The sequence below is a fragment of the Marmota flaviventris genome, chromosome 2 (genome assembly GCF_047511675.1).
Source record: "Marmota flaviventris isolate mMarFla1 chromosome 2, mMarFla1.hap1, whole genome shotgun sequence".
Lineage (NCBI taxonomy): Eukaryota > Metazoa > Chordata > Mammalia > Rodentia > Sciuridae > Marmota > Marmota flaviventris.
This window is the reverse complement of record NC_092499.1, coordinates 90514866-90542181: the sequence shown is the minus strand read 5'-3', so window position 1 is coordinate 90542181 and position 27316 is coordinate 90514866. Positions and strand designations below refer to the sequence as shown.

Here is a 27316-nt window from a genome sequence, read left to right as displayed (position 1 = left end):
GAGGGAGGCTCTTAATCTTAACTTTTTACTCCTAGTTATTCAGATTTGAAAACCATTCAACACAGGGAAAAAGGAAGAGACCAACCCATGGAAACAGCTCCACTGTGGAGACAATAATGTAGATGCTGAACGGCTCCCTGTGTGCCTAACTGTTTGAGCTCCCAAGAAAACAGGAGGTCCTGTTCAGGAAGGAGCCTCCTCGTTCTTCTTGGTGAACTTTCAGCAAGTTCCTCAGTCAGCTAGGAAAAGCAGGGGGAAGCACAATTGTCATCAGTCTTTGGCCCTCTATTTCTACATCCCTGCCCGGCAGCATGAGCCTTGCAGCAGTTCTAACTGAAATCCTCAACATGACAAGGGCAGGGCTGGCTGGGCTGGCTGGGCTGGCCCAACAGTCTAACTCCTGTAACTCAGAACCTGAGGGTACAGAGAGATTGCCTGCTCTCACAGGAAGAAGGTAAGGCCTCAGTCCCTCTGGGCTTCAGCTCCTGGGAGTCATGTGTGGAATACTAGTGCCAGGAAGGGCCAACCCCTCAAGATTACCCAATTCCCTGCACAGGTCCAGGCCTGCTACCATCAAGAAGAACCCAGCATACCCAATAGGATCCACCTTCTACCATTCTCCAACTTCCAGAAGGCAGCGCTAAATGAACCCTGAAATGAGTTATGACTGAAGCAGCACATGCAGGGAGCAGGCACAGAAGGTTCAATCAGAGATCCTGTGCCTTCAAATTTCTTCTTTCAGATCAAATAAAATCAAAGAGTGACTCAATGAGGTATATCAAAGGTCCTTCAAGTCTCGCTCAAATGTCATCCTCTACCCCTAATTATGACTAAAAACCTACTCTCCACATTCTCTATTGCTCTTTAACATCATTGCTTATACTTTTTTCCAAGTGCACATTTACTCGTAATATTCTACATAATTTAATTTCACACACTAGATTGCCAGCTCTGTGAAGAGGACATTTTTTTTTGGTCTTTTTTATTTACTGGTAAGTCCTTAGGGCCTGGAAGATAGGCACTCAGTAAGTATTTATGGATGAGTGAATACAACTTTAAGTTACTAGCTGCAAGATCTCAAAGCTCTGACTGCTGAGAAATCTCCTGGGTAGTAGACCTGTGAACCAGGACAGGTCCTAGCACAGGTCTATGGTTCTCCCACATGGTAGGCATTTTGGATGACCCACTGATGCCTAAGGGCAATATGGCAGAAGAAAGAGCAAGAACACCTCTCTGCTAACGTATTCTATGATCTTGGACATCTACCTTCACTTCTCTGCTGACCCCATGGATAGCCCTTTCCTTGTATTAGGGGACCCTTCAAGAGCACCATGTTGGTTATTTTGGACACTATCTTCAATTCTCACAACAATTCTGAGGTAGATATTACTTCTGTTTTATAGATGAGAAAATTGAGGTTAAGTTAAGTGAACCAGGTTATGAGGTCTACTGGCATCTCTGATTTCTGGAACACTGTTTCTTGAGCCCCCTCAAGATGTTATATTACCCTGTGAATTATGTGCCCAATGATTTAGGGCTATCAGCATGCTTTTCTTTGCCCAGAGGACTCTAAACATAATCCTTTCCTTGACAAAAAGTGAATTGCAAGACTTAGAAGCCAGGTCAAAAAGGAAGCGTTCACGTACCCTTCTTCTCATTAATTCAAGTGAATTGAGTCCTCCTTCCTTCACCATCTTTGACATTTCCTTCTTCTGAAACTTTTTGGGGTCAAATCGTACATGTTGCTGCCTCCTTATTATTTAGGTACTATTTCAAATGATTGATTCCTGACCACCCAATCTTAAAGTAGCCCTTCCCCGCTCCCAGTTTTTCACTTAATCTCTTTCCTCCCCTTATTTTGTTTTCCCCTTATTTTGTTTTAACTATTGTCTGACACTACCTTGTTCACTTACTTGCTTAAATGCTTATTGTCTGCTCACCCTTCTTGAAGCTAAACCCCATAGAAGCAGTGACCCTGTCTGTCTTACTTACTGCTACATCCCCAGTATCTGGCCCAGAGCAGGTTCTCAACAAATACCTGCTAAACAAATGAATGCATCAATCAATAAACTGTTGTGGGAAGAACTAAGGGGTACTGGTTTCCAGTGTAAGATATACAGGGAAGTTGAAAGGAAAGGTACCAAGCCCCCCCCCCCTTCGCCTCCGCTTGTATGTACCCCTGCATATGATTTCATCAGGGCACCAAGTTCAAGTATCCTCCTCTCAGGCCCACCTGGTCTCTCCATTGTCCCACACACTTCCTGGCAAACACCCACACAAGGCTTGCCTCAGAGTAAGAAGGGAGCTCTTTGTTTCTTCAGCTCAGATGTTACTAGAATACAGCATAAGAGGAGTTTCTGTCACTTCGTCGCACCTTGTCCAATGCTTTGAAGGGGGGATCCCAAAATAAATTCCAACATGGGCTGAGTAGACTGAAGGGCCTTCTCAGATGAAGTCAGTTTCCCTCTTTCCCCCACCTCTCAACCTAAGGAGTCATGAACTCTCTTAGCTGCTGGATGAGCCTAGTCACCTTGCTAGGACACTTTTTATTCCAGTGGTCAAAGAGCAGCTCTTCCCAGAGCACTTACCCAGGTTACTCAGGCAATGAGGCCAAGAGAAACCCATACTCAGAACTAACTTGCTCCAAAGTGACAACAGGGGCTGTGAAGTAAAGTAGAAAAAAGAGTGTTCAACTAAATTAAGTCCCTCAAAGAAGCTATATGGGGATTAAGCTGGCATCCTAGGGTAGGAGGGCTTAAAGCATGACAGATGAGGGTGGGCAGTAGAGAAAATGACAGCAAAGGGAGAGCTTTGGAGAAGAGAAGCAGGAGCCACTATAACTGAGGGGTCTCTAACAAAGACTCCACATTCAGCCTGGAGTTCCAAACCATACTGCTGTCTGATATATGCTGTCCACCCTTCTTTCCTTGTGCTGTTTCATTTCCTCTCAGAAAACTTTGTTTTGGTTTGATATTTGCCTCTAGGCCTCTGGGAGAATTTTCTAAGTTTTGTTTCTTCTCTTGTTTCTAGGATACCTGAGAGGGCTTCTGGAGCAACAAGCACAGCAGGAGCAAGAGTGGGGGTTGGGAGTGGTGTTAGGATTACCACATTGCAAGAGAAGGAAGACAGGGAAAGAAAGAACCAGTTTGGGCTCACACAAATTATGGTGGTCCCTGGAGATCCCAGAAGCACATTAGGGAGTTCAGCAAAGAGTAGAATTAAAACCCCCAGAAAGAGGACATTTTCAAAGAGAAAAATCAAAGTTTCTTTGAACTGACAAAAATTCAAAGGTCAGAAGACAAACTGATCAGGGGCAGAGCCCAGCACAGGCCCAAGTGAAGCACAGTTGGAAAACCTACTACAGGTTGCAGTGTCAGGGAAGCCTGCATACACCACCTATAAAGATAATGACTCCCAGCCACATGTGCTAGGCTGGGACTTGCCCATAAACATAAGCACATATCCTTAAAGGGGCCAGGCCTGGGGTCTCTTAGGGAAGAAGGAGGGCACAGGGTTCCACACTCCCCAGTTCAGCAAACACCAGGCCTTTCCTGCCTATTCTTCATCTAGATCCAGCCCCACCCCCAACAAGAAGGAGCCTGGCTTTCCCAGGCAAAGGCAGGAATGAGTGGAATTCCCCTGAGGCAGGCTGTACAGGGTTATCCAGCAACAGAGGTCCTTCATCAACTTGCCTCTGGAGGGGGAGAAGACCAACCCAACCTTTGCCAGGTAGAGCCAGTGCAGCTCCCATAGTCCCCCCACTACAGACACCAAACACCAGAGGGCCCCTCAGGAGAGACGCTGACCTCAGAACCCAGGGATAAAAGACTCTGGCACAGAATGAGCTGCCCATAAATTAGGCTCTTTTCATTCAAATGACAGACAGCTTTAGAGGAAAAGCAGCTTTGAAAAATAATCTGCAAGTCTGGTCTTCCCTATCCTATGCCATTTTAAGAGTTAGAGCTCTGAGGTCAGACTTCTTGGACTGTAACCCCAATTCAGACATTAATTATATAACCTTGAGCAAATTGCTTTACCTCATTGAATATGTTTCATCCTCTAAAATATGGAGGTGACTAGGCTGGGCATGGTGGCACATGTCTGTAATCCCAGTGACTCTGGAGGCTGAGACAGGAGGATCACAAGTTCAAAGCCAGCCTTAGCAATGGTGAGGTGCTAAGCAACTCAATGGGACCCTGTCTCTAAATAAAATACAAAATAGGGCTGGGGATGTAGCTCAGTGGTCAAATGCCCTTAAGTTCAATCCCTGGTACAAAAAAAAAAAAAAAAAAAATATATATATATATATATATATATATATATATATATATATATATATATATATGGAGGTGAAGACAGATGGGATGGAGTAGCACATGCCTGCTATCCCAGCAACCCAGAAGGCTAAGGCAGGAGAATCACAACCTTAGAAGGATCCCAGCCTCAGCAATTTAGTGAAATCCTTAGACCCTGTTTCAAGATTAAAAAAAAATTGAAAAATAAAAAGACAGGGAATGTAGCTCAAGGTAAGGAGCATCTGGGTTCAATCCCTAGCACTGCCCCCGACCAATAAATAAATAATTGGGGTAAGAGTAACAACCCCACAGGACTGCTCTGAGTATTAAACAGTATAAAGTGCTTAAAGAGTACCTGGACCATAATAAGTATTTTATAAAGGTAGCTTTTTTGATGAGATTATGAAACTAAGTAAATCACGTATCCGGTATAAAAACTATATAAGTTGCTAGGGAAATTACATTGGGGAACTAGGCATTCCAAAGTTGAGGGTGGGGTAAGAAAATTAAAACAGTGGCTTTCTTATTTTCATGTTCCTGAACCCATCAGCAAGGGACAGAAAGGATTAGAAGAAAGTGGGACCGCCCCCCAGAAAAAACACTTCTATAAAAGCCTAAGAAACTATGATTCAGGTTTCTCAAATGGAGGAGATTTGTAGGAGCAGAAGATTAAAACAACAGCAATAACATTATCCCCAGGCCCCTACTTCTCTTTCATGGCACGGACACTACTTAAAGCAGATAAACAGTAATATCAGGATTATTTCTAATAAGTGGAAATGAGTCAAATATCCATCAACCAAAGAACAGTTAAAATGTGATATAGCTATATGATGGAACATATAAAAAGGAATGGAGTACTGATACATGTGACATGAACAAATCTTGAAAACATTAGGCTAAGTGAAAGAAGACAGTCACAAAAAGCCAAATATATGATTCCATTTATATGAAATGTCCCAAATAGGCAAATCTGTGGAGACAAAAAAGTAGACTAGCACTTGCCTAGGGCTGAGGATTTGGGGAGGGGGATTGGAGAGTGACTGGTAATGGGTATGGAGTTTCTTTCTTTTTTTTCCTTATAAATTTGTTTTTGAGACAGTCTCACTATGTTGTCCAAGCTGGTCTTGACCTCCTGGTCTCAAATGATCCTGCTTTAGCCACCCCAATGGCTGGGACTATAAGCACATGCCATCATACCCACCTATATGGAGGGGGTTTTTTTGGTTTTTTTTTTTGATTCCAGTGCTGGGGATTGAAGCCAGAGGTCCTCTACCACTGTTACACCCCCAGCCCTTTTTTATTTTGACACAGGATCTTATTAAGTTGCTGAGGCTGACCTCAAACTTGTTATCTTCTCACCTCACCCTCCTCAGTTGCTGGGAATGCAGGCATACACCACTGTACCCAGCTGGAGTTTCTTTTTAGGGCAATAAAATTTTTCTTAAATCAACTGTGGTGATGTCTGCACAACTTTGTGAAAATACTAAAGACTATGATAGTAGGTATTTGTTTATTTATTGCAGTGCTGGGGGATCAAAACCAGGGCCTTGCACAAGCTAGGCAAGTACTCTCTCGAGCTATATCCAGTTCTCAATTGGACATTTTAAATGTATGGTATTAAATCTCAATAAAGGTGTTTTGTTTTGTTTGGGTTTATTTTTGGTGGTGCTAGGGATTGAACTCAGGACCTTCAGGACCTTGTGCGTGGGAAGCAGGCACTCTACCAACTGAGCTATATCCCCAGCCCTCAATAAAGGTGTTTTTAACAATGGCTAGAAGGTAGTTATTGAAGATGGTGCTGGGAACCATGCGTAATATAAAGTATAAATTTGTATGGGTAGATGGGGACAGATGGTCAAAAAGCAGGATAGGATAGCAATAAGGACAATACCCAATAAAGACCTTTACCTAGTTACAGAAATGGCACTAAAACATTAACCTGGATACATCTCCCAGAAGATACCAGAAAATGCCAGCCCACCCCACCTGGTCTAGCATTTCTATAAACTCCCGTGCAACAACAAGATCCCTTCTTCCAATGCACTTACCCAGCTGGGTAGGCAACTAAGCCTGATCGGGGATCACAGGCAAGTCCTCTGCCTCCAGACACTGTTATTCCCAACACCTTCTCCAAGGTTACCTGTTAGAACAAGACAGAAAGTGACATGTTATAGACAGAGTAGGTTCAGGACGGAGGTGATGAAGTGCTTTCCTGATGCCCTTATCTTCAAGAAAATGGAGCTATGATTTCTCCAAGCTCTGTTTAGGTCAAAGGACTTTTGATCATATTGGAAAATTTCAGTGTGCATCACCTGTGTTTAACCAGATTCAATGTACAGGTACTGTGGGAAAGAAAATCAATAGGTTAAAGCACAATCCATGGCTAAAGAACAATAAGCAATCCAGGAAGGCACTATTTACAAGCTAGGGCCTTGGGTCCCTAGATTGGGCTTTTGGGTCTATGAGACTCAGGGAACCATGTGTAATATAAAGTTCAGGGAAGGTACTGATCTTCATGCCTTGTCAGGCATGAAGGATAGGCCATTGTGATCTACTAAGAACCAAAAGGATGTTAGGTATTGATTAGGTGACTCATAATATCCCTTAACTTTTTTTGGGGGGGGGTACTAAGGAGTGAACCCAATGATACTTCATCACTGAGCTACATCCCCAGGTTTTTTTTTTTTTTTTTTTTTTTTTTTTAGACAGGGTCTCACTAAGTTGCTGAGGCTGGCCTCAAATTTGCAATCATCCTGCCTAAGCCTCCCAAGTTGCTGGGGTTACAGGTATGCACCATCAGGTCCATCAACTATCCTTGACCTCTGCATTCTATCATGTTCTTCCCCTCCCCATCAGAGGTCTCTACCTCCCAAATGTCTACCAGTTCATACAGACTTTGAGCCTAGGAGGCAGAAACATGGCTTAATGTTGTGTTTTGTAAAGCATAGATGTTGAAGATACTCTATTATTATTTAAGCCACGTCTCCCACAGAGATGATAGGGAAACATGCAAAGTGCTCAGAGATTCTAAAAGGACATGGTCACACGAGTCATTCATCACTCTCATCATAAGTATTATCACCCCATGCTGTCTGCAGCCCTAAGACCCATATGGACTAAACTTAAATTAACCCATCATTGGTCTCTCTGCTAGATGATGCCATATGAGGTTCAGACTGCCCTGTAAGCTTTTGCTTACTGATCCACCTCACCCTCTGCTACAGGATAGTTTGCTGGTTACTCCAGGTCCAGTCTCTTCCAGTACTGTCAGAAGGCACTTCTTGCACCAGTCCTCTTTAGGGATGTCCTTGCTCTCCCTTCACTCAGAAAGCTTCTGAGCTTCTGAATGCAGAATAGCCATGTAAACAGGCTACACTAAAGTCTGATATGAAAACTCTGAACCTGAGGAGTCTTGGAAATCCCAGGGGAGCAATGTGAACCAGAAACACCTAAAAGGTATTCATACTTGTGACACCCAGTTCAGGCCAGTTTCTAGAGAGGGTAATCCCAGAATCAATCAGGATAGTTTCCTCTTACTATTCCAATAGTAGAACTGAAAGTACTCCTTGTTATCTCCAAGGATCATTTTGGTTTGAATTAGGCTGGAAAGAAATGCCCTGTGTTGGTCAAAGACCAAACATAAACTTCCCAGGATGATATAGCTGAAACCTTTTCCTCAGAAAGGTTCCCAAGAGTCTTCTGTACTTCAGGGGGATATGGATCAAGAACTCCAACTTGTATCTATACAGTGATAGAAGTGGTTTAGTTATAAGGCACCAATCCACAGCCACCTGGCCAGTACCAAATTTGTCAGTTACCCTTGGCCTAGTTGACTCAGTAAATCTGATGAGAGAGTGACTAACTTTACCTTATCCTAGACATTCTTAATAGTTTTCCCTTACCTTCTTTCTTTTATTAGGGATTGACTCCAGGGGCAATCTACCACTGAACTGCATTTCTTTCTTTTATTAGGGATTGACTCCAGGGGCAATCTACCACTGAACTGCATTTCCTGGCCTTTTTACTTTTTATTTTGATACATGGTCTTACTAAATTGCCCCAGCTGGCCTCAAACTTGCAATCCTCCTGCCTCAGCTGCCCAAACAGCTGAGATTACAAGTATGAACCACCACATTGGGCAGTTTTCCCTAATTTATGCCTCTGTCTACTCTTTTCTCAGCTTAATGACCCCCCCCCACCCCCGGCATCTAGTTAACTGACACTGGCTAGAGAGTACATATTCATCCTGGGGAAATCTGGAAGATACTCATCTTAGCACTACACCTTTAATTACCCCAGAGGAAGGGGTGCTCAGGAACATTCCTGCTATAACTACTGCCTGTACAGTGGAGAGAGAGGATACTGAGGCATGACCCACATGGATGGCAGAAGTCACAAAATTAAGTACAGTGAGCTAAAAGGCTACATAACTCCTATTCTATTCAAGCTAATCTGATTTAAGGCAAATCCTTTCGGTTCAAATTAGCATCAACTCCTTCCCTCCTTATGTTTGAATGTTGGTCCCAAAGAATCAGAACAAGTCAGCTGGCTCTCAGATGCTCTTCCCTCTGATAGGAATTTGAGTAGGTGTTTTGTGGGTAAATGATCCAGTTCCTCAGAGAACTGTGAAACTAGCTTGTACTTTTCAACAGCAATCTAAAGCAGGAGGAGATGTAGGTTACTCAGGCCCTAAAAGACCAGTGATTATCAAATTTTTTGACCATGACCCATAGTAAGAAACACACTTTATATCCCAGTGTATACATATATGTATATCTGGATATACTTTTTCAGCATAAAGCTAAAAAGTTTCGCAAAATTTTTATTGCATGTGATGTACTCTAGTATATTTCATTTCATTACCTGGACAGGTATGGTGGCACACACCTGTAATCCCAGTACTCAAGAGAGTGAGGCAGGAAGATCACAAATTCGAGGCCAGACTTGGCAATTTAGCGAGGCCATAAGGAACTTAGTTGAGACCCAGTCTCAAAATAAAAAATAAAGGGGCTGGGGATGTGGCTCAAGCAGTAGCGCACTCGCCTCAACATCTTTGTTTGTATGTGGTTAGATCCTCAGCACTACATAAAAGCAAAGATGTTGTGTCCGCCAAAAACTTAAAAATATTTAAAAATTTCTTAAAAAAAATAAAAAAGAACTGGGGCTTGGTGTGGTAGCCCATGCCTGTAAATTCTAGTGGCTCAGGCGGCTGAGGCAAGAGGATCATAAGAGTTCAAAGTCAGCCTCAGAAACTCAGCAAGACCCTGTCTCAAAAAGTAAAAAGGGCTGGGTAGGTGGCTCAGTTGTAAATTGCCCCTTGGTTCAATCCCCTTTACAATGACAACAACAACTACTACTACTACTACTACTATTAATAATGATAATAATAATTCTAGTTATGACCTACTTTATTGATATCATGACCTACAATGGGCTGGAAGATCTAGTTTGGGAAACCTGCTACATACAGACCATTTCTCTCTGCCAGACTTGGGTCACTGACACCTTTGTGTTCTTCAGTCATTTTCCTCTAAGACTCTGCACAGTGGAACATAACTCCAGACTAGGAAAACCTCACAGGCAGGAGTTTGCCTGGGCTCAAAACTTGGCTTATTTTCAAAGGAGTTATGGTTTTTGGCTTTTTCTGGCTCTCTAAAGTTATTCAAGGGGGAAAAAAGCAGTTTCCTTTGGCTCTGTAGAGAGGGAGGAGTAGGGGAAAACATTCAGGGGCATCAGCTGGTTTTTATTTTATGTTCTTAACTCAAACCAGCTTCCTGTTTGCAGGGAGGTTTGGGCTGAGCTCCACTTTCAAAGGATCTGAGAGTCCAGAGCTCCTGTGAAGCCTCCAACATCTAGGTTTATTTTGCAAGACTAACACAATGGACTTTATAAATGGACTCTCTTCCTCCTCTGATAATCTTTTCCCTCCCTCTCTTTCCCAAAATGTAGTAAAGCTTCCACCCACCCTAGAGAATGGACACCTCTTGCAAATGCCACAAGCTAAATGCATCCAAGTACCATTAGTAGTATGCAAGCATTGCCTTACACCAGCTCATATGACTGTGCACAGCTTTTCCCATATTCAGTGATCGCACACTGATAGCCTCGAAATCACCATTGTGGGAGTACTTACACAGACTTTCCTTCCCTTCTCAAAGAACCTGTAAACATTCACCAGCATACCACTGAGTTCCAGCCACTATCATCCCTCCCTTGGACAAAGTGTTCTCTCTCCTGCAGGCTTTGCCCCCTACAGCATTTCTTGGGCATGGCAGGTTGCAGTGATATTTTTTTTTAATTAATATTTTTTAACTTTAGATGGACACAATGACTTTATTTATATTTTTATGTGGTGCTGAGGATAGAATCCAATGCCTCACACATGCTAGGCAAATGCCTTTCCACTGAGCCACAACCCTAGCCCCTGCAGTGATACTTTTAAATTAAAAATGAAATAATTTCTTTGTTCAAAAATCCTTCAATGGCTTCCCATCTCCAGTAAGTTCAAATACTTGACCCAAATTTATAAGGCCCTAAATCACCCAGCCTCTAGCTCTCTCTCTCACACCTCATTTCCTATATGCTTCCCCACCACTCCACCCCAGCCACACTAGCAACTTTAAAGCACCTTAAACTGCTCTAGCCCCCAGTACTTTTCTGCTATTCACATAGCTAATTCACTCAGGTCTTTGCTCCAAGATTTTTTGTTTTGTTTTGTTTTTTAGAGAGAGAGAGAGAGAGAGAGAGAGAGAGAGGATATATATATATATATATATATATATATATATATATATATAGAGAGAGAGAGAGAGAGAGAGAGAGAGAGAGAATTTTTTAATATTTATTTTTCAGTTTTCGGTGGACACAACATCTTTATTTTATTTTTATATGGTGCTGAGGATTGAACCTAGTGCCCCGTGCATGCCAGGTGAGGGTGCTACCGCTTGAGCCACATCCCCAGCCCCTGCTCCAAGATTTTTGGGAGGGTTTTTCCAGAGTAGCTTTACTGCCATCTTTCCATATTGGACTTACCCAGCTTTTATTTTTCTTCATGGTACACAGAGGCAGGTAGTGAACCTGATTCCATCTCTGTACAAGTACTTACTGTCTGTCTTCCCCAGCAGAATGGGAGCTCCTTGAGGATAGGATCTAAATTGTTATCCCTCACTACAGTACTCCCAAGCACTTTGAACAGTGTCTGGCATATAATGGGCACTTGAAACATATTTGATGAATAAATAAATGCCTGGCAGAGGCTTCAGGAACAATGATAGATCAGACATGAGTAAGTCCAGGAAAACTGGGGTATTTCAGGTCAACAGAAATGCTCTTTACAATGTAACAAAGACAGAGTGGCCATGTCCAGCTGAGGACAAGCACAAAGACAGTTAATAGTAGAGACAATATTCTGTTTTTTAAACTGATGGTGAGTATACAACTGTTCACTCTTATTATTCCATGTCTTTATTATATGTCTTAAATATTGCATAATAAATATTGAAAAAGAGAGGATGCTGAGACAGGGAAGATCACAAATTCAAAGCCAGCCTTAGCAACTTAATGAGACCCTGTCTCAAAATAAAAAATAAAAAGGGGTGGGGGTGTGGTTCAGTGGTTAAGCACCTCTGGGTTCAATTCCCAGTATCAAAAAACAACAAATCTCTGAGTGGTTTATTGGCACACTCTTGACCTAGCAATTTGGGGAAAAGGATACAAAGAACTCAATATGTGTTTTTACTTGATTTAAGTTTCTTATTAAGTATTGATAAGACTGCATATTTACATAATGCTCTGACATGTCACTTTTTTTTTTTTTTTTGGTACCAGGGATTGAACACAGGGGCACTTAACCACTGAGTCACATCCCCAGCCCTTGATATTTTTTATTTTTAGATGGGGTCTCACTAAATTGCTGAAGCTGGCCTCAAACTCGCAATCCTCCTGCCTCAGCCTCCCAAGTTATTGCGATTACAGGCATGTACTACCATACCTGATAACATAAATATTTTTAATTGTAGATGGACACAATACCTATATTTATATTTTTATGTGGTACTGAGGATAGAGCCCAGTGCCTTACACGTGCTAGGCTAGTGCTCTAGCACTGAGCTACACAACTCCAGCCCCAACATATCAATTTTATTTTTTTTTCTTTTGGTGCTGGGGATTGAACCCAGGGCCTTGTGCATGCAATACAAGCCCTCTACCAACTGAGCTATATCCCCAGCCCTCCAACATATGACTTTTAAGAAGCACTACACATAGTCCTTTTCCTGACTGCTAAGCAGGGGAACCGGGGGTAAGATGGGCTTTCTGAGTAACTATGTTGAACAGAGCCTCCGTGATGACCCATACTGAATATGTAGGATGAACAAGAAATAAACTACCAGCTAGGCCATGGAGATTTTGAAGTGGTTTGTTACCAAGGATTACTGGTCCACATATTTTTCAAACCTGTTGATCTCAAGACCTTTTCATACTCTTAGAATTAATCAAGGACCCCAAAAGAGCTTTTGTTTGTACAGATTATATTTACCAATATTTACTATATTTGAAATCACAATAGAAAGTATTTTATTTATTAAGTCATTTAAAAGTAATAATAATAAATCCATTATTCATTTAACATTTTTATTAAAAATAACTATTTTCCCCAAAAAACTTAGTAAGAAGAGTGGCACTGTTTTATATTTTTACCAAGCTTTTTAATGTCTGCCTTAATAGAAAACAGCTGGATTCTAATTTCTGCATCTGCATTCAATCTGTTAGTTGAAGTAAAATAAAAAAAAAATCTGGCCTCATTTGGCTATATAGTTGGACAAGGGAAGATATCATGGACTCCCTAATAGGGTTTTGGGAATGCCAAGTGTTCTTAGACCACTAAGATTCAATGACATAACCCCTCCTGAATACTACAGCATCTTTACACGTAAGAAAATAAGCTTACTAGTGTGAAAGTTCTGGACTAAGCATCACTTGAAGAAACTGAGGCAGGAAAGAGGCCCTATGAAAGAAATAGCCTCAAAGTCTTGGATGTGGCCCAAAGTTGATAGAAACTTCAGCTCCAAACCTTCAAGATCCAAATGCCAATAAAACTTAGCCCAAGAGATATCACAGTCCAGGTAACTGCTTGTGGCCAGTGTCTTGGGACACAAATGTCTCATGCAGTTGGCATTCTGATTTTTTTCACAGCCCTAGGAACCCACTTCATGCACAAATGAAAACACAGAACTAAGAAGAACATCCACTTTGTACTCCACACCCACAATGAAGCCTAGAAGCAGGGAGAACACCTGAGTTGTGACCAGCTTTTGCTCTGGCAGGTGGAGAGTGTTGAGATGAGAGATGGAGAAAGCCTATACCAACCTGAAACAAAGTGTCATCTTTCCTTTGAAGCCAGGCTATTGGTCTGCAGGATAAAAGTATCCTGTGAGGAAGGGCTTACATGACTTCCACTCCCCATATGAAATAGGCAGGGCAATATTGTGTCTTCCTGAAAGAAAGGAGGCAGGCCAAATCTTCCTCACTTTAATAAGATAAAAAGATAACCTCTTGGGCTGGGAATGTGGCTCAAGTGGTAGCGCGCTCGCCTGGCATGCGTGCGGCCCGGGTTCGATCCTCAGCACCACATACAAACAAAGATGTTGTGTCCGCCGATAACTAAAAAATAAATATTAAAAATTCTCTCTCTCTCTCTCTCTCTCTCTCTCTCTCTCTCTCTCTCCCCCCCTCCCTCCCTCTCTCACTCTCTTTAAAAAAAATATATATATATAAAAAAAGATAACCTCTTAGTAGCCTATTCTCAAGAGAGAAGGAAAGAATAAAACCATGTGTTTAAGTGTTCTTCTGGTTCTCATTAAAGAAGATGAAAAAAAAAAAAAACAGGCAACAGGGCTACCCGTTCATTCTAGATAGAACAGTTCCAACCTGCAGACTGCAACCTATTAATGAGACTTGAAATCCATTTAGTTGATAATGAATAAACTGAATAGTACAAAATATTGCACAGTAGGTAGTAAGTGAGCCACCATGCATGGCTCTTTCAAAAAATTTTGAGAACAATCCACATTAAGAAATACATTTTAGGGCTGGGGCTATAGCTCAGTGGTAGAGTGCCCGCCTCGCACGTATGAAGCACTGGGTTTGATCCTGAGCACCACATAAAAAATAAATAAATAAATAATTTTTAAAAAGAGTATATAGGAGTTCATTTATAAAGAAAAGAAAGAAATACATCTTAAGCCCAGCACAGTGGTGCACTCCTGTGATCCCAGCAGCTTGGGAGGCTGAGGCAGAAGGAACCAGAGTTCAAAGCCAACCCTTGCAACTTAGGAAGTCCCTAAGCAACTTAATGAGGCTGTGTCTCTAACTAAAATATAAAAAAGGGCTGGTTCAGGGGTTGAGTGCTGCTGGGTCCAATCCCTGGTATCAAAAAACAAACAAACAAAAAACATTTTAGCCAGGCCTGATGACTCATGCCTGTAATCCCAGTGACCTGGGAGAATGAAGCAAGAGTTGTGAGTTGTGACCAGCTTTTGCTCTGGCAGGTGGAGGCCAGCCTTAGCAATTTAGTGAGGCCCTGAACAACTTAGTGAGACCTGTCTCAAAATAAAATATTAAAAGGGCTTGGGGATGAGGCTCAGTACAAAAATAAATAAATAAAAGTTTCAAAGTCACTGGAATGCTATGAGGGAATCCTAAAATGAAGATTCTACCCACTGCCCTCACAATCCATTAGGAAAGATGAATGGTTAATTATACAATAATCTAACATGTAATAAAGGTCATAAAGAAGAGGAAGAGAGATGACTATTGAGCAAACAGGGAAGAGAAACAAGGAAGCTTTCTTGAAAGTGTCTGGGTCTCACTGTAAGTCAGAAAATACAGAGAGAAGAAACCCTCTGTAAAGAAAGCTGTATGAGCCCAAGTTTGGTGACAGGAAATAACACAGCAGGTGAGCAATGGTAAAAGCAAAGATTGTATGAAAGTATTAAGTCAGGAGAGACAGAGTGTAACCAGAAGAGGAAAGACCTTGAATGTCAAACCAAGTGGGGTAACCTGCAGGCTCTGGGAAGCCACGGAAGGATTCCAAACAGGAGACACAATCAAAGCTATGTTTTGGTGATAATGTATGTGAGACATACTAGGCAGGGAGCCTAATTAGGGAGCTGTTACAATAGTTCAGATGAGAAGTAATGAAAATCTAGACCAGCATGGAAGATAGTGGGAATGAAAAAGAAATGCATTCAAAAGCAATAAAGCAAATAGAATTAGCAAGATTGGGCAATGTACAACTGTGGAGGAAAAAAAGACAAACTCAAAATTCTGAACCTCAGATGTAGCAAACAAGGTGATGCCATGAGCAGAAAGAAGATCTGAGTCAGGTCCAAGGAGATAGAAGCACATAACATCTGTTTTAGACATGTTCAATCTGAGGCACTTTAGAGATAATTTGAGAGGAACTACAGAAACACTCAATTTAGCAACATAAAATTAATGCTTGGAGAGAGGTCAGAACGAGAAACATTTAAGAATTATTCACATGGGGGCTGGGGTTGTGGCTCAGTGGTAGAGCGCTAGCCTCACACGTGTGAGGCACAGGTTTAATCCTCAGCACCACATAAATAAATAAAGATATTGTGTCCAACTACAACTAAAAAAAAAATATTAAAAGGAAAAAAATAATTATTCACATGGAGGTGAAAACCACCACTGAAAGTCCAATGAGATAGGAGAAAAGAGAAGAAAAGAGGAATAGGAGAGAAACTAAAGACAGCTTGAAGGGAAACCTGTTTTTAGCATATGGAGAAAATGAGGTATCAGTTTTGTTTTTTTTATTGTTGTGTTGTTGTTATTGTTTTGGGCACCAGGACTGAACCCAGAAGCACTTAACCATTGAGCCACATCCCTATCCCTTTTTATTTTTTATTTTGAGACAGGATCTCTCTAAGTTGCTTAGGCCTCGCTAAATTTTGCTGAGGCTGGCTTCAAACCTGCAATCCTCCTGCCTCAGCCTCCCAAATTGTTGGGATTACAGGCATGTGCCACAATGCCCAGCAGTTAGTTTTTAAAGGAAAGAGGACAACCAGGAAACCAGTGAAGGGGAGAGTTCCTAGATGGGAGGAGCAGACAAGTGAGCACTACAAGAAGTAAAGGCTGGGCATGGTGACACATGCTATTTGGGAGGCAGCAGCAAGAGAATCACAAATTTGAGGTTGCCCTGGGCAACTTAGTGAGACCCTGTCTGAATTTTTAAAAAAATAAATAAAAAGGGATGAGATGTACTAAGTAGTAGAGCATCCCTGAGTTCAACCCCAGTATTTCAAAAAGTAAAGAAAAGAAAGGACTCTTCAGAGTCCAGACCATATGCAATGCAGGTGGTACCACACAGGGACTCCAGTAGTCCCAGACCCCTAAAAACAATCCCAGCATCTTTGGGCAGGGCTTTCTAAACTTCTCTAATCTCTGTCTTACTCTGTTGTGGTGTCTGTTTGCCTACCTCTCTGGCCCTGAATACAACTGATCCATGATCTATAGGGAAGGTATCAGCCAGTGAAACAACCAGTCTGTGGGAGCCAAGATAAAGGCAGCACAAGGAAAGAGATTCTTGCTTGGAACCCTGGCATAAACTGTAAAGATTTTCTCTCCTTTTCTTAGTGAGGACCACTACAGGGACTCTGCTGATGGCATGGGAATGGGTGTTCCCTCAAAATAGAGAACTAAGAGGCCAGAGTCACAAAGGCCAAGGTCACCTAGGATTTGACAGACCTCAAATTGGTAATGAAACTCTAGCAACTGGGATGAAACCAATCTGTTTTTGTTGCCACCAGCTTCCTTCTTCCTTCTTCTCCCTTCCCCCACTTCTTAATTCCACTCAATACAAGTTATAAATACCTGAGTTGTAAGTCATTTCAGCCAAATCATGGCTTTCTGTTTCTATAAACAAGCATGTTAGAGACCTGTCCAAAGCAGAGCACTCCCTGCCCTGCCCTCCCTGCCTTCAGGTTAAGAATAACTATGTTTGTCTCTTGCCCACACACTACACTCTAATCTCACAAAGAAGATTCTCCACTAAGATTCTGAGAATTGCCACTTATGCAAAAGCCACAAAGGAAGCCCAAGGTCAGCATGTTTTATGCAGAGACTTGGGGGGCTGGGCAGAGACTCGATACTGGACCTGGGATGAGGGTAGGGAAACACCACTTACTATACTCCTTCAAAGTCCAAAATGCCAACTGGTCAAAGGTAGGTAGGGGCAAAATGGCCATTCCAAGACAGGCAAACAGACCTGGCCTCTTGACTCTGCTCTTATCTCTACCCAGTTAGACCGATTTACAGTTCCACTGTCTAAATTATATACTACAAAGGTTTCCAGAAACCAACAATTTCCAATTAGACAGAAAAACCAGGCTTTCTTGCTTAATAGCTGAGAATTAGTTGGAACTGAGTCAACTCTCCTGTGCTGGAATTAAAATAGCCTCAGCTTCTAAGGTAGGTAAATCTGGGAAAAGGTGACCTTAGAGATCCTCTAGCCATAAACCACTGAGACTGGGAATCTAGAACAAAGAATCCCAAACCTGGTCTATCAGTGGAATTAATTTTTTTTTCTTTTTTTCAGATTGCAGTCCCCATCCCATTTCTATATCCTCTTCCACAGCTGGCAACTTACTTTTTATTTAATTAACTTATTTATTTTGCAATACTGGGGATTAAACTCAAGGTCACTCTACTACTGAGCTACATCTCCCCAGCCTTATTTATTTATTTGAGAGAGAGAGGGTTTTGCACCAGTTGTACCAGGCTTTTCAAGATTTTGAATCAAGTTAGGCATGGTGGTGCCTGCCTGTAATCCCAGCTACTTGCGAGGCTAAGACAGGAGGAACTCAAGTTTTGAAGCCAACCTGGGCAATTTAGCTAGACCCTCTCAAAAAGGAAAAAAAAATGTGTATATAACATATGTATTTTTTTTTAAGGCCTGGGGATATATGCCCAGTGATAGAGCACCCCTGGGTTCAATTTCCAGCACCATAAAAAAAAAAATTCTGGATCAAAAGATACAGGGTAAGGTTTAAGAATGTGCTTATTAAAAACTCTTCAAAGCCAGTGTGGTAGGGCATGCCTATAATTCCAACTACTTGGGAAACTGGAGCAAAAGGATTGCTTCAGGCTAGGAGTTAGAGGCCAACATAGGCAACATAGTCAAACCTGCTGTCAAAAAATTAAAAAATAATTTTTAAAAAAGCCCTCTCTAGGTGGTTCTGATGATAGTTCTAATGATCAGGCTGTGAACTATTAAACTTAAAGCATCTTGCCATTTTATTTCCAAATTTTGGCCACTCCTGAGACTAAGAGGAGAAAAGTATTCCAAGTCTGAAAAGATACCCATGGGGGGCAAGAGGTTCTTGTGTAGAGAGAGGCGCTACAGCAGTAAGAGCTACCATTTACTGAAATGTATGCTCTGTAGCAGCAACCATTCAAGTACTTCACACAGATTATCTAATTTAATATCCTTGACAACTTTATGAAGGACTAGTATTAAGTACATTTTACAGATGAAGGAATAAAGTAAGTAGTAAGTAGAAGAACCAGGATTTAGATCTAGGGCTGTCTTGTTCCAGAAACTATGATATCCTAAGAAAGGGGTTCAGGTTTTCCAACATCACGAGAATGTTTCTGTTTCTGGCAGAGCACAGAGGGAAGTCACCAAGCCTCCATGTGGGTCTTAGCAACAGGCCTTAGGCCCAAAATAGAAGGCAGAGGGCAGTCAGGCATAGTGGGGGTGAGCTGGTAGCCCCAGCTACTTGGGAGGCTGAGGCTGAGTGAGGATCACTTGAACACAAAAGTTCAAGAACTGCCTGAATAACATCCAAGACTCCATCTCTTTAAAAAACAAACAACAAAAAAAAAAAAAAAAAAGAAAGAAAGAAAACAGTAGGGCAGAGGGCATCAGGATGAAGTAGAGGTCTTCACATGCTAGTTTTAATGTATTTTTTAAATTACCAGAACTTATCAGTAGTTGAAATGAGTCTTAAAAATGAGTTCTGACCTTTCCTCACTGAGATGGTTGCAGAAAAAGAGGAAGGGAGGGTTTTCCTAATGTCAGAGTATCCCATGTGGTCAGAGCTTGCTCATGTCCAGGTCATGCTACAACCTATAGTCAATATGTACAGCTGACACCTGTTTCCAAGGCAACTGGCATTGCAGTGTCAGAAGCAGGAAAACCTGATTTTATATGCATATGGAGAAAGAAGTAAGGAAGACATTAGACTGAAGAGGAGGGAACGAAGGGACACTATCTCTACATATCCTAGTTTTCTTAATCTCTTGGTTTCCAATTTAATAACTGGAGAGATTACTAATTGTTCCTTATCTGGACTAAGTGTACAAAGTGAATGTGCGTCCTAGAACAAGAATGATGTGGGGAGGGCTCTCAGTGCCCCTGTAATCAGAATAATTTGTGCCATGAGGCTTCCCTGAGAAAAGGGAATGTTTCTTCAACTAATTATTCTCTACAAAATACTTACTTCCTTTCCATTCTCAGTGCCATCACTTCAGTTTAAGCCCTCAGCACTACATTCCTGGATATAACAATGGCTTTCAGATCAATCTTCTTATTGTACACCCTGTCCTTCCCTCCCTAACCTGTCAGAGTAACATTTGATTAGCAGAGCTTGGATTATGTCTCTCTGCTGTTCAAAAACATTCAGTGGCTCTTACTGTCAGCTAAATGAAGAATAAATATCTTAGCCTAGCATCAATGGGTCCTATTTTTCTTCTATTTCCTTCTACTCACCTATATGAATCATGTGCATTTATCAACCTGGATTATTTATTATTCTGGAAAGAAGCCTCAGGGCTTTAGCTATATTCTTCTACCTGGAATCCCTTCCTCTGAGGACCAGCTCAAATGTCATATCCCCTGTGTCTGGACCTTTCAATGATCACCTGGCCAAAATGATTTCTCCCTACTTGGGACTCTTACAGCAGCATTTAACTTGCATCATCCACACAGCAGGTACCACTTAGTACCTTATACAGAAATTCTTTATGGATTTGTCTCATCTCTCTTAATAGTCTATAATCAACTGGAGGGCAGAGACTGTGTCTCATAAAACTATGCTTATAGCCCAGGTCACAGTGTTTAATATGTCTGTTGAATCTTTTTTATTTATTTATGGTATTGAACCCTTAACACTGAGCTACATCTTCAGCTCTTTTTTTGATATAGGGTCTCAATAAATTGCTGAGCTTGGCCTTTGGTTTGAGATCCTACAGCCTCAACCTCCTGAGTAGCTAGGATTATAGACATGTACCAACATGCCAGGCTGAATCCACCTTTTAAATACTAAATTCCTTTTTCTCCTACCAAACATACATACACACACACACACACACACACACACACACACGTGTATATATATAATTTTTATATACATAGAATTATTATTTTCTTTTTAGTACCAGAGATTGAACCCAGGGGCACTTAACTACTGACACATTCCCATTCCTTTTTTTTATATTTTATTTAGAGACAGAGTCTTGCTAAAGTTGCTTAGGGCCTCCCTAAGTTGCTGAGGCTGACTTTGAACTCATGATCCTTCTGCCTCAGCCTCCCAAGTCACTGGGAACACAGGCGTGCACCACGTGCACCACTATGCCAGCCCCAATCAAATTCTTTACAATATCTTAAATAAAAATACTTATGAATACTCTAGTTAATCTTACTAATTCTTCCAGAGAATTCTCCAACTATCTGTCACTGCCTGCCCTAGAAGATGGAGCAGGAAGCAAGACTTTGATGCCTTTCCAGAAAGAGGAGGGCCTGAATGACATAATCCATGTGCATAAATCACCACAAATACTCTTATCCCTTATCTCATTTACACTATAAAGAGAAGTACAAGATGGCACAGTGGTGCATGTCTATAATTCCAGCAACTTGGAAGGCTGAGGCAGGAGAAACTCCAAGTCCTAGGCCAGCTACAGCAACTCAGAGACCCTCAGCAACTTAGTGAGACCCTGTCTCAAAATAAAAAAATAAAAAGAAAAGGGGCTGTACCTCAGTGACCCCTGGCTTCAATCCCTAGTAACAAAAAAAAAAAGAAAAAAAAAGGTGGGGGCAGGGGGCCTGTAGGTGTTTCTCAGTGGTAATGCATCCCTGGGTTTAATCCTCAGTACTGGGAGGGAGGGAAGAAATAGAAGAAGGAAGAAAGGAAGGGAGGGACGGAGGGAGGGAGACAAAGAGTTAAGTTCAAAGTTTTGGGGGTGTAGCTCAGCAGTAGAACATTTGTCTTGCATGTACAAGATCCTAGGTTCAATCCCAAGCAACACACACACACACACACACACACACAAATAAGTTAAAAAATAATAAAGACAATTTTAAAAATTAAATGACCAATGTTATGCTTAAAAAGAGATTTAAATGTCCTTTATAGCCAGGCGGATCACAAGTTTGAGGCCAGCCTCAGCAACTTGGTGAGACCCTATCCCAAAATAAAAAATAAAAAAGACTGGGGATGTGGCTCAGTGGTAAAGCACCCCTGGGTTAAATACCCAGTATAACACACACACACACACAAGTCCTTTATAATCAGAAACAGATGTATCTATGATAGTGGTATTAACAGTGTTATCTCTGAGGTTAGAATTATGAAAGACTTTTCTTCTTTATGAGTCTCTATATTACTTGTGTAAAATCTTTTCAGAAAGCACATGTACTTCAAGAAGTATCAAAAAATATTTCATTTATTAAACTTACTAACCAAGAAAATATTTTTGAAGATGTTAGAAATGAATTATGTAAAATTAAACAAGCTCTAATCATAGATTTGCAAGAAATAAAAATTGTTATTATCTATTACCACTTTAAAAACTAAGCCTATTACTTGAGATATATTTTAAAGTAACACTTGTGTATAACTGCTTTGATGAAATATAAGTAAATTTTAAACATTTTAGACTTAAATATCAAACACACATTTAAATTGGAGAGACATTCATCTTTATTGTTTTTCTACTTACAAAAATAATACAAGTTTATTGTTTAAAATTCAAACATTACAGAAATATATAATGTAGATAGTGAAAGTCCACCATAATCTACTATCCCTCCCTGAGATAACCAACATTAACAATTTGGTATTTATAGCCTCACTTTTTTATATGCATATGCTCACATGTATATGCTTTAACAAACATATAAATAGTCATTAACAAGAAACTGTTATACAATTTGCTTTTCTTCCCCATTTCTATCTTATATATCCTTCCATATCCATACATACAGAAGACTTCATTCTTTTTAGCAGGTACAGAGAATTTAATTTCATGGATGTATTCCAGTCCCCTATTGATAATTACTTGGATAACTTCAAAGATATCACCATTATGAGTAACACCAAAAAAAATTCAATTATACAACATCTGTGTAGTGTGTGTGCATAAAGTAAGACACCAAAATTATAACTGCTAGATCAAAAGGTATGAACATACAAATTTTTCTTTTAATATATATTATCAAATTCTTCTCTAAGCAAGTTGGATAAATGTATGCTTTCCAACAGTACAAGTTATGTATGACTCTACTTACATCCGTAAATCTTCACATATCTTGTTTTTATAAGCAAAAATTATTTAAATAGAATATTTAAATATTCTGGTCACAACATTATAGAGACTTAATAGGTTATAAACAAACATGTTTTTATACTGCCTGAAATTCTTAGACTGAAAGGAAACTACAGGAACAACTCACTTCTCAAATTATTTCTCAGTATAATGAATTTGCTCTAAAACAAAAAGTTATTCCCATATCTGGAGAAGCTACTGCTGTTAAAAAGCATGCTCACCACCCTAGTGGTTTCTATCCTGACAGAAAATTAGGACTCCTCCAACCCCTTGGAGTTCACTGGTTTTACTTTCTTTTTTTCATTTTAAAAAACTTATATCTGTAGCCCTGAAATAAATTACACAATAGTTGGTATCAAAAATAACATTTGCTATGCCCTCCTTTTGGTCGGTAGTTAAAGTACTGTTGATACAAGTCAGAATATTGGCAAGAAAAAGGTAGAGGACAGGTCACAAAGAAAAGCCATGCAGAAAGTGTCATTATTAAATGTTGGAATGAAAGAAGCCGAACCTGCAAAAAAGGGACTGCTCACAAATGGAAACTTGAAGGAATAAAATCTTGCCAGCAAACTAGAAGAAAATTACTTGGTATTCTAGAAATCTGTGAACCCTGATAACATTAGCAATCTCTTTATAGCTGTAAAGTTATTTAGGCTTACAGTGTGCTTTCACATTCACTAAATCTCATTTAACCCTCACCACAACCCTGGAAGGCATTAGTATTCCAATTTTACAAATGAGAGAGGTCAGCTCCCTCAGATGTGAGGATATTGCTCCCCAACCCCAACACACACATATATTCCCCTCAATCACACGCACTCACACCACCAGGCTACTCAAAGTGTGGCCCAAGTAAGACAGCCTGGGCATTACTTCGAAGCTTGGTAGAAATGCAGAGTCTCAGGATGAGCCTGAGTCTGCCTTTTGGCAATACTTCTGCCCACCTCCCACCCCAGCCCCAGGGGCCTACCCATTAATTCTTGAGAAGCCTTGTTCACCAGTCAGTTCTGAGTTTGTTATGAGGCAAAGTCTGTGATAGCTGCAGTACAGTCCTCACAACAGAGACCCAGCAGTCTGGGGAGGAAGGGCATCATAAGCAGAAAGAACATCGTTAGAGAAGTCTGCAGTAGGTTATTAAGTCATATGAAAACAATCATGATGTGCAAATACTGTCCTCTGCAAATTGAGAAGCCAACCAATGAGTGTCAAGGTAGCAGAGGAAGGCCTACCTGCCTGCTGCAAATTTAATTCTGACAAGCAGCTGCTTGCTTTTCTCTAAGGTAGGAGCTGGGAGGTGGCAAGAGTTGGGTTTTTGTTTTTGTTTTTGTTTGTTTGTTTGTTTTTAACATGCTCCACCCTCCTCCCTCCTTGCCAACTGTAGCAAACTACCTGTGAGCTGCCCGCCATCCAAACCACTTGGCTTAGGGCTTCCTCTGCTCAGGGCAAACTGAGGCAGTGCAGGGAAGCAGACCTTGAGATCCCATGCTTTTGTACTATACCGTGAAATCACATTTGCCTATTTGAGAGAAGAAATCAAAATAATTCAAATTTGAAACCAGGTGAAGGCAAGGCACTTGCTCAAGAACTTTGCAACCCTGGAGCCCACACAGCCAAAAGGAGTCAGGTGGGCAAGTGACCTTATTTTTATGTACGTTCAAATTCACTGAACCCCAACTGTCATAAACCAGATCAGTTCCTGGTATGGAACATTTTAGAACCTCCCCTATCCACACAGAAAGAGGCATTTTGATCCAGGTACTCTCCACTGCTTCAAAAACAAGGTCAGTTGTGAGCTGTAAAGATAACAAAGAGGTGGAATTCAGAGGGAATAGGTCTAGGATAGCACTAGCAACTAGTCAAGAGCATAAAGTACACAATCAACCTGCCAACCAAGCCACCACAGATTAAAGCTCAGTAATACCCACACACAAAACTAATCAAGTCATCTGTAGGTCTTCAATTCACTCCCCATACAACTCCAACAGAGAAGCAGCAACTTCTTGTAACTTATAGTCATTTAGAACCACGCAGCTGCACCCCATCGACTTGATTCAAATTCCCACAAAACCACAAGTTGCATGGTTCCTAACAGTACCACAGTGTGGCTCAATGGTTAAGCACCCCTGAGTTCACTCCCAGGTACAAAAAACAAAAAACAAAAACAAAACCTAAGAGTACCACATAACAAGAAAGGGGGAAACAGGAAATTTGGAGGTGGAGGTGAGAAAGGAGCAATAATAGAGTAACAGGAATTACTGAATAATGGCTCTAAAATAAGTCTAAGAATTTAAATTGATTTCTATGGGGAATAGTGAAGAAAAAGTGTATTTTTTAAAGGAAATACCTTTTCCTAAGCTGAATATAGGAGATGACTCGTGGCTACAGCAATTCAAGGCATATTTTTGTGCTCAGTGCAATATTTTGAACCTAAATCCTCCCTAGGAAGAGAATTGAATAAAGTGTGGGTGGGCTTTGGAGTTAGGAAAGCCTAGGTTGAATTCCAGCTTAGCCATCTACTAATTGTGTAACCATCCTCTACTCACCTGACCTCTCCTATCATCACTTTCGTTATCTACAAAAATGGGATTATGGTAGAGTTGAGTAAAATTTGAATAATACATGTAAAATGCAAAGCACAGTACCTAGTACATAGCAAAATAAATCTTAATTATTATTACCACTGCAAATACTATTATTCCTATTATTAGTAGTACAAATACACTGCCAGTTGCCTAACAAAGGTTGGACATAGTGGTTCATACTACCTGAAAACACTGAATGGCATAAAACGACATAGTCGGGAAAAGAAACTTGAAAAACAAAATATCAAAATCAACTCCTTAGGTATATTAATTTTTTAAAATAAGTCATCTTGAGGCTGGGGAGTATGGCTCAGTAGCTCAGTGGTAGAATACTTAACTAGCATGTACAAAGTCCTGGGTTCAATCCTCATTTGAATTCAATTCACACACACACACACACACACACACACACACACACACACATACAACCCATCTTGATTATGTAAGATAAAACCTCATCTTTATTTTCAAACACCTTGACGACACTATTAACATCATATCTTTCAGAAGCTGCAAACACCTTGGCATTGTTCTATTTTTTTTTTAACTTGGGTGGCTGTAAACATAGAAGAACATTTTAAAATTATTCATAATATAATATTACATTTCATAAGCTTTCTGATATGTAATATTTTGTAATTTTTTAAAGTTTTATTTTTAAGTGCCAGCACCTTTAAAAGGGTCAATTGAACTTATGGAGAAAAGATCAGAAGCACTCTAAAGGAAAATAGACCTCAAAAACTGATAAGAAATGATGATGAAAGTTAGAAATTACATCAAGTTCGGTATAAATGAAAAGCAAAATTCAAATCCTGGAAGAATGCAGGGTTATATATAGCTCAGTAGTAGGTCACTTGCTAGAATGCACAAAACCCTAAAGTTCAATTCCCAGCACTAGGAGAAAAAGAAATCTGAAGAACTAAAGAAGGAATCCTCCTTCTCAGGATTCCTCCAAAAGAGCAAAGTTGGGGGGAAAAATCAGCCATATGGTTTCACAAAAGGCTGTTACAAGATCTTCAAGTAAATTTAAATTTTAACTCTGAATGACTTCACCTCAGTTTGAGGGAGAAAGATGAGATGTGTAAACTTAGAATTCAGTCTTAAAAAAAACCCATTTTGTAGACTAGGAAAGCAACAAAAACAAAAACAAAAAAGCATTACAAATATTCTCTGTGATAAAGACAGAAGTATAAGAGGAGACAGCTACACTATAAAATCATTCTCCTGTAAGTGTTCTTCTAAACCAAAGGAAAATACTGTGCTCGCTTAGGCAGCACATATACTAAAATTGGAACAATACAGAGATTAGCAATGGCCTGTGCTCAAGGGTGACACACAAATTCTTGAAATGTTCCATATTTTTACCCCCACAATTAAAGTTGAAGGAATTCTGAACAGTTTATTTAAAAAAAAAAAAAAAGGAAAATACTGTGGTTAATTAAGAAGCACTATAGATGTGCTGCTATAACCACTGGAAGGAAGGAAAGATTTGGAAAATCTGAACAATCAAAAATACCAACCCTAAACTAGGTTTGGTGGAGCATGTCTATAATCCCAGTTACTCAGGAGACTGAGGCAGGAGTATACAAAAGTTTGAGGCCAGTCTCAGCAACTTAACAAAACCATTTCAAAAATAAAAACAGGTCTGGGGGTGTAGCTCAGTGGTAAAGTGCCTCTTGGTTTAATCCCCAGTACCACAAAAAAATAAAAATAAAAAAAACCCCTAAAGATCCACACTGCCCAGTCTGACTGTCATACTCAATATTATTATTCCCCCAAACACATGCCCCTTTCTTTTCTTTTTTT

General features: G+C 40.5%; 1 protein-coding gene and 1 non-coding gene across 10 annotated transcripts in view; one reads left to right on the top strand and one right to left on the bottom strand.

The window, feature by feature from the left end:
* The window catches only part of Mapkbp1 (mitogen-activated protein kinase binding protein 1), a 54450-nt gene that overhangs the window by 19756 nt on the left and 7378 nt on the right, over window positions 1–27316 (bottom strand). For all 9 annotated transcript variants that reach the window (XM_027925303.2, XM_027925321.2, XM_027925315.2 and 6 more), the window contains one exon: window positions 6347–6438. In XM_027925303.2, the coding sequence (XP_027781104.1) occupies window positions 6347–6438 (92 nt within the window). The remainder of the gene's footprint in view (window positions 1–6346; window positions 6439–27316) is intronic.
* On the top strand, window positions 26769–26873 carry LOC114085139 (U6 spliceosomal RNA). Its single transcript, XR_003581424.1, has one exon. It is a non-coding gene; the product is annotated as a U6 spliceosomal RNA (small nuclear RNA).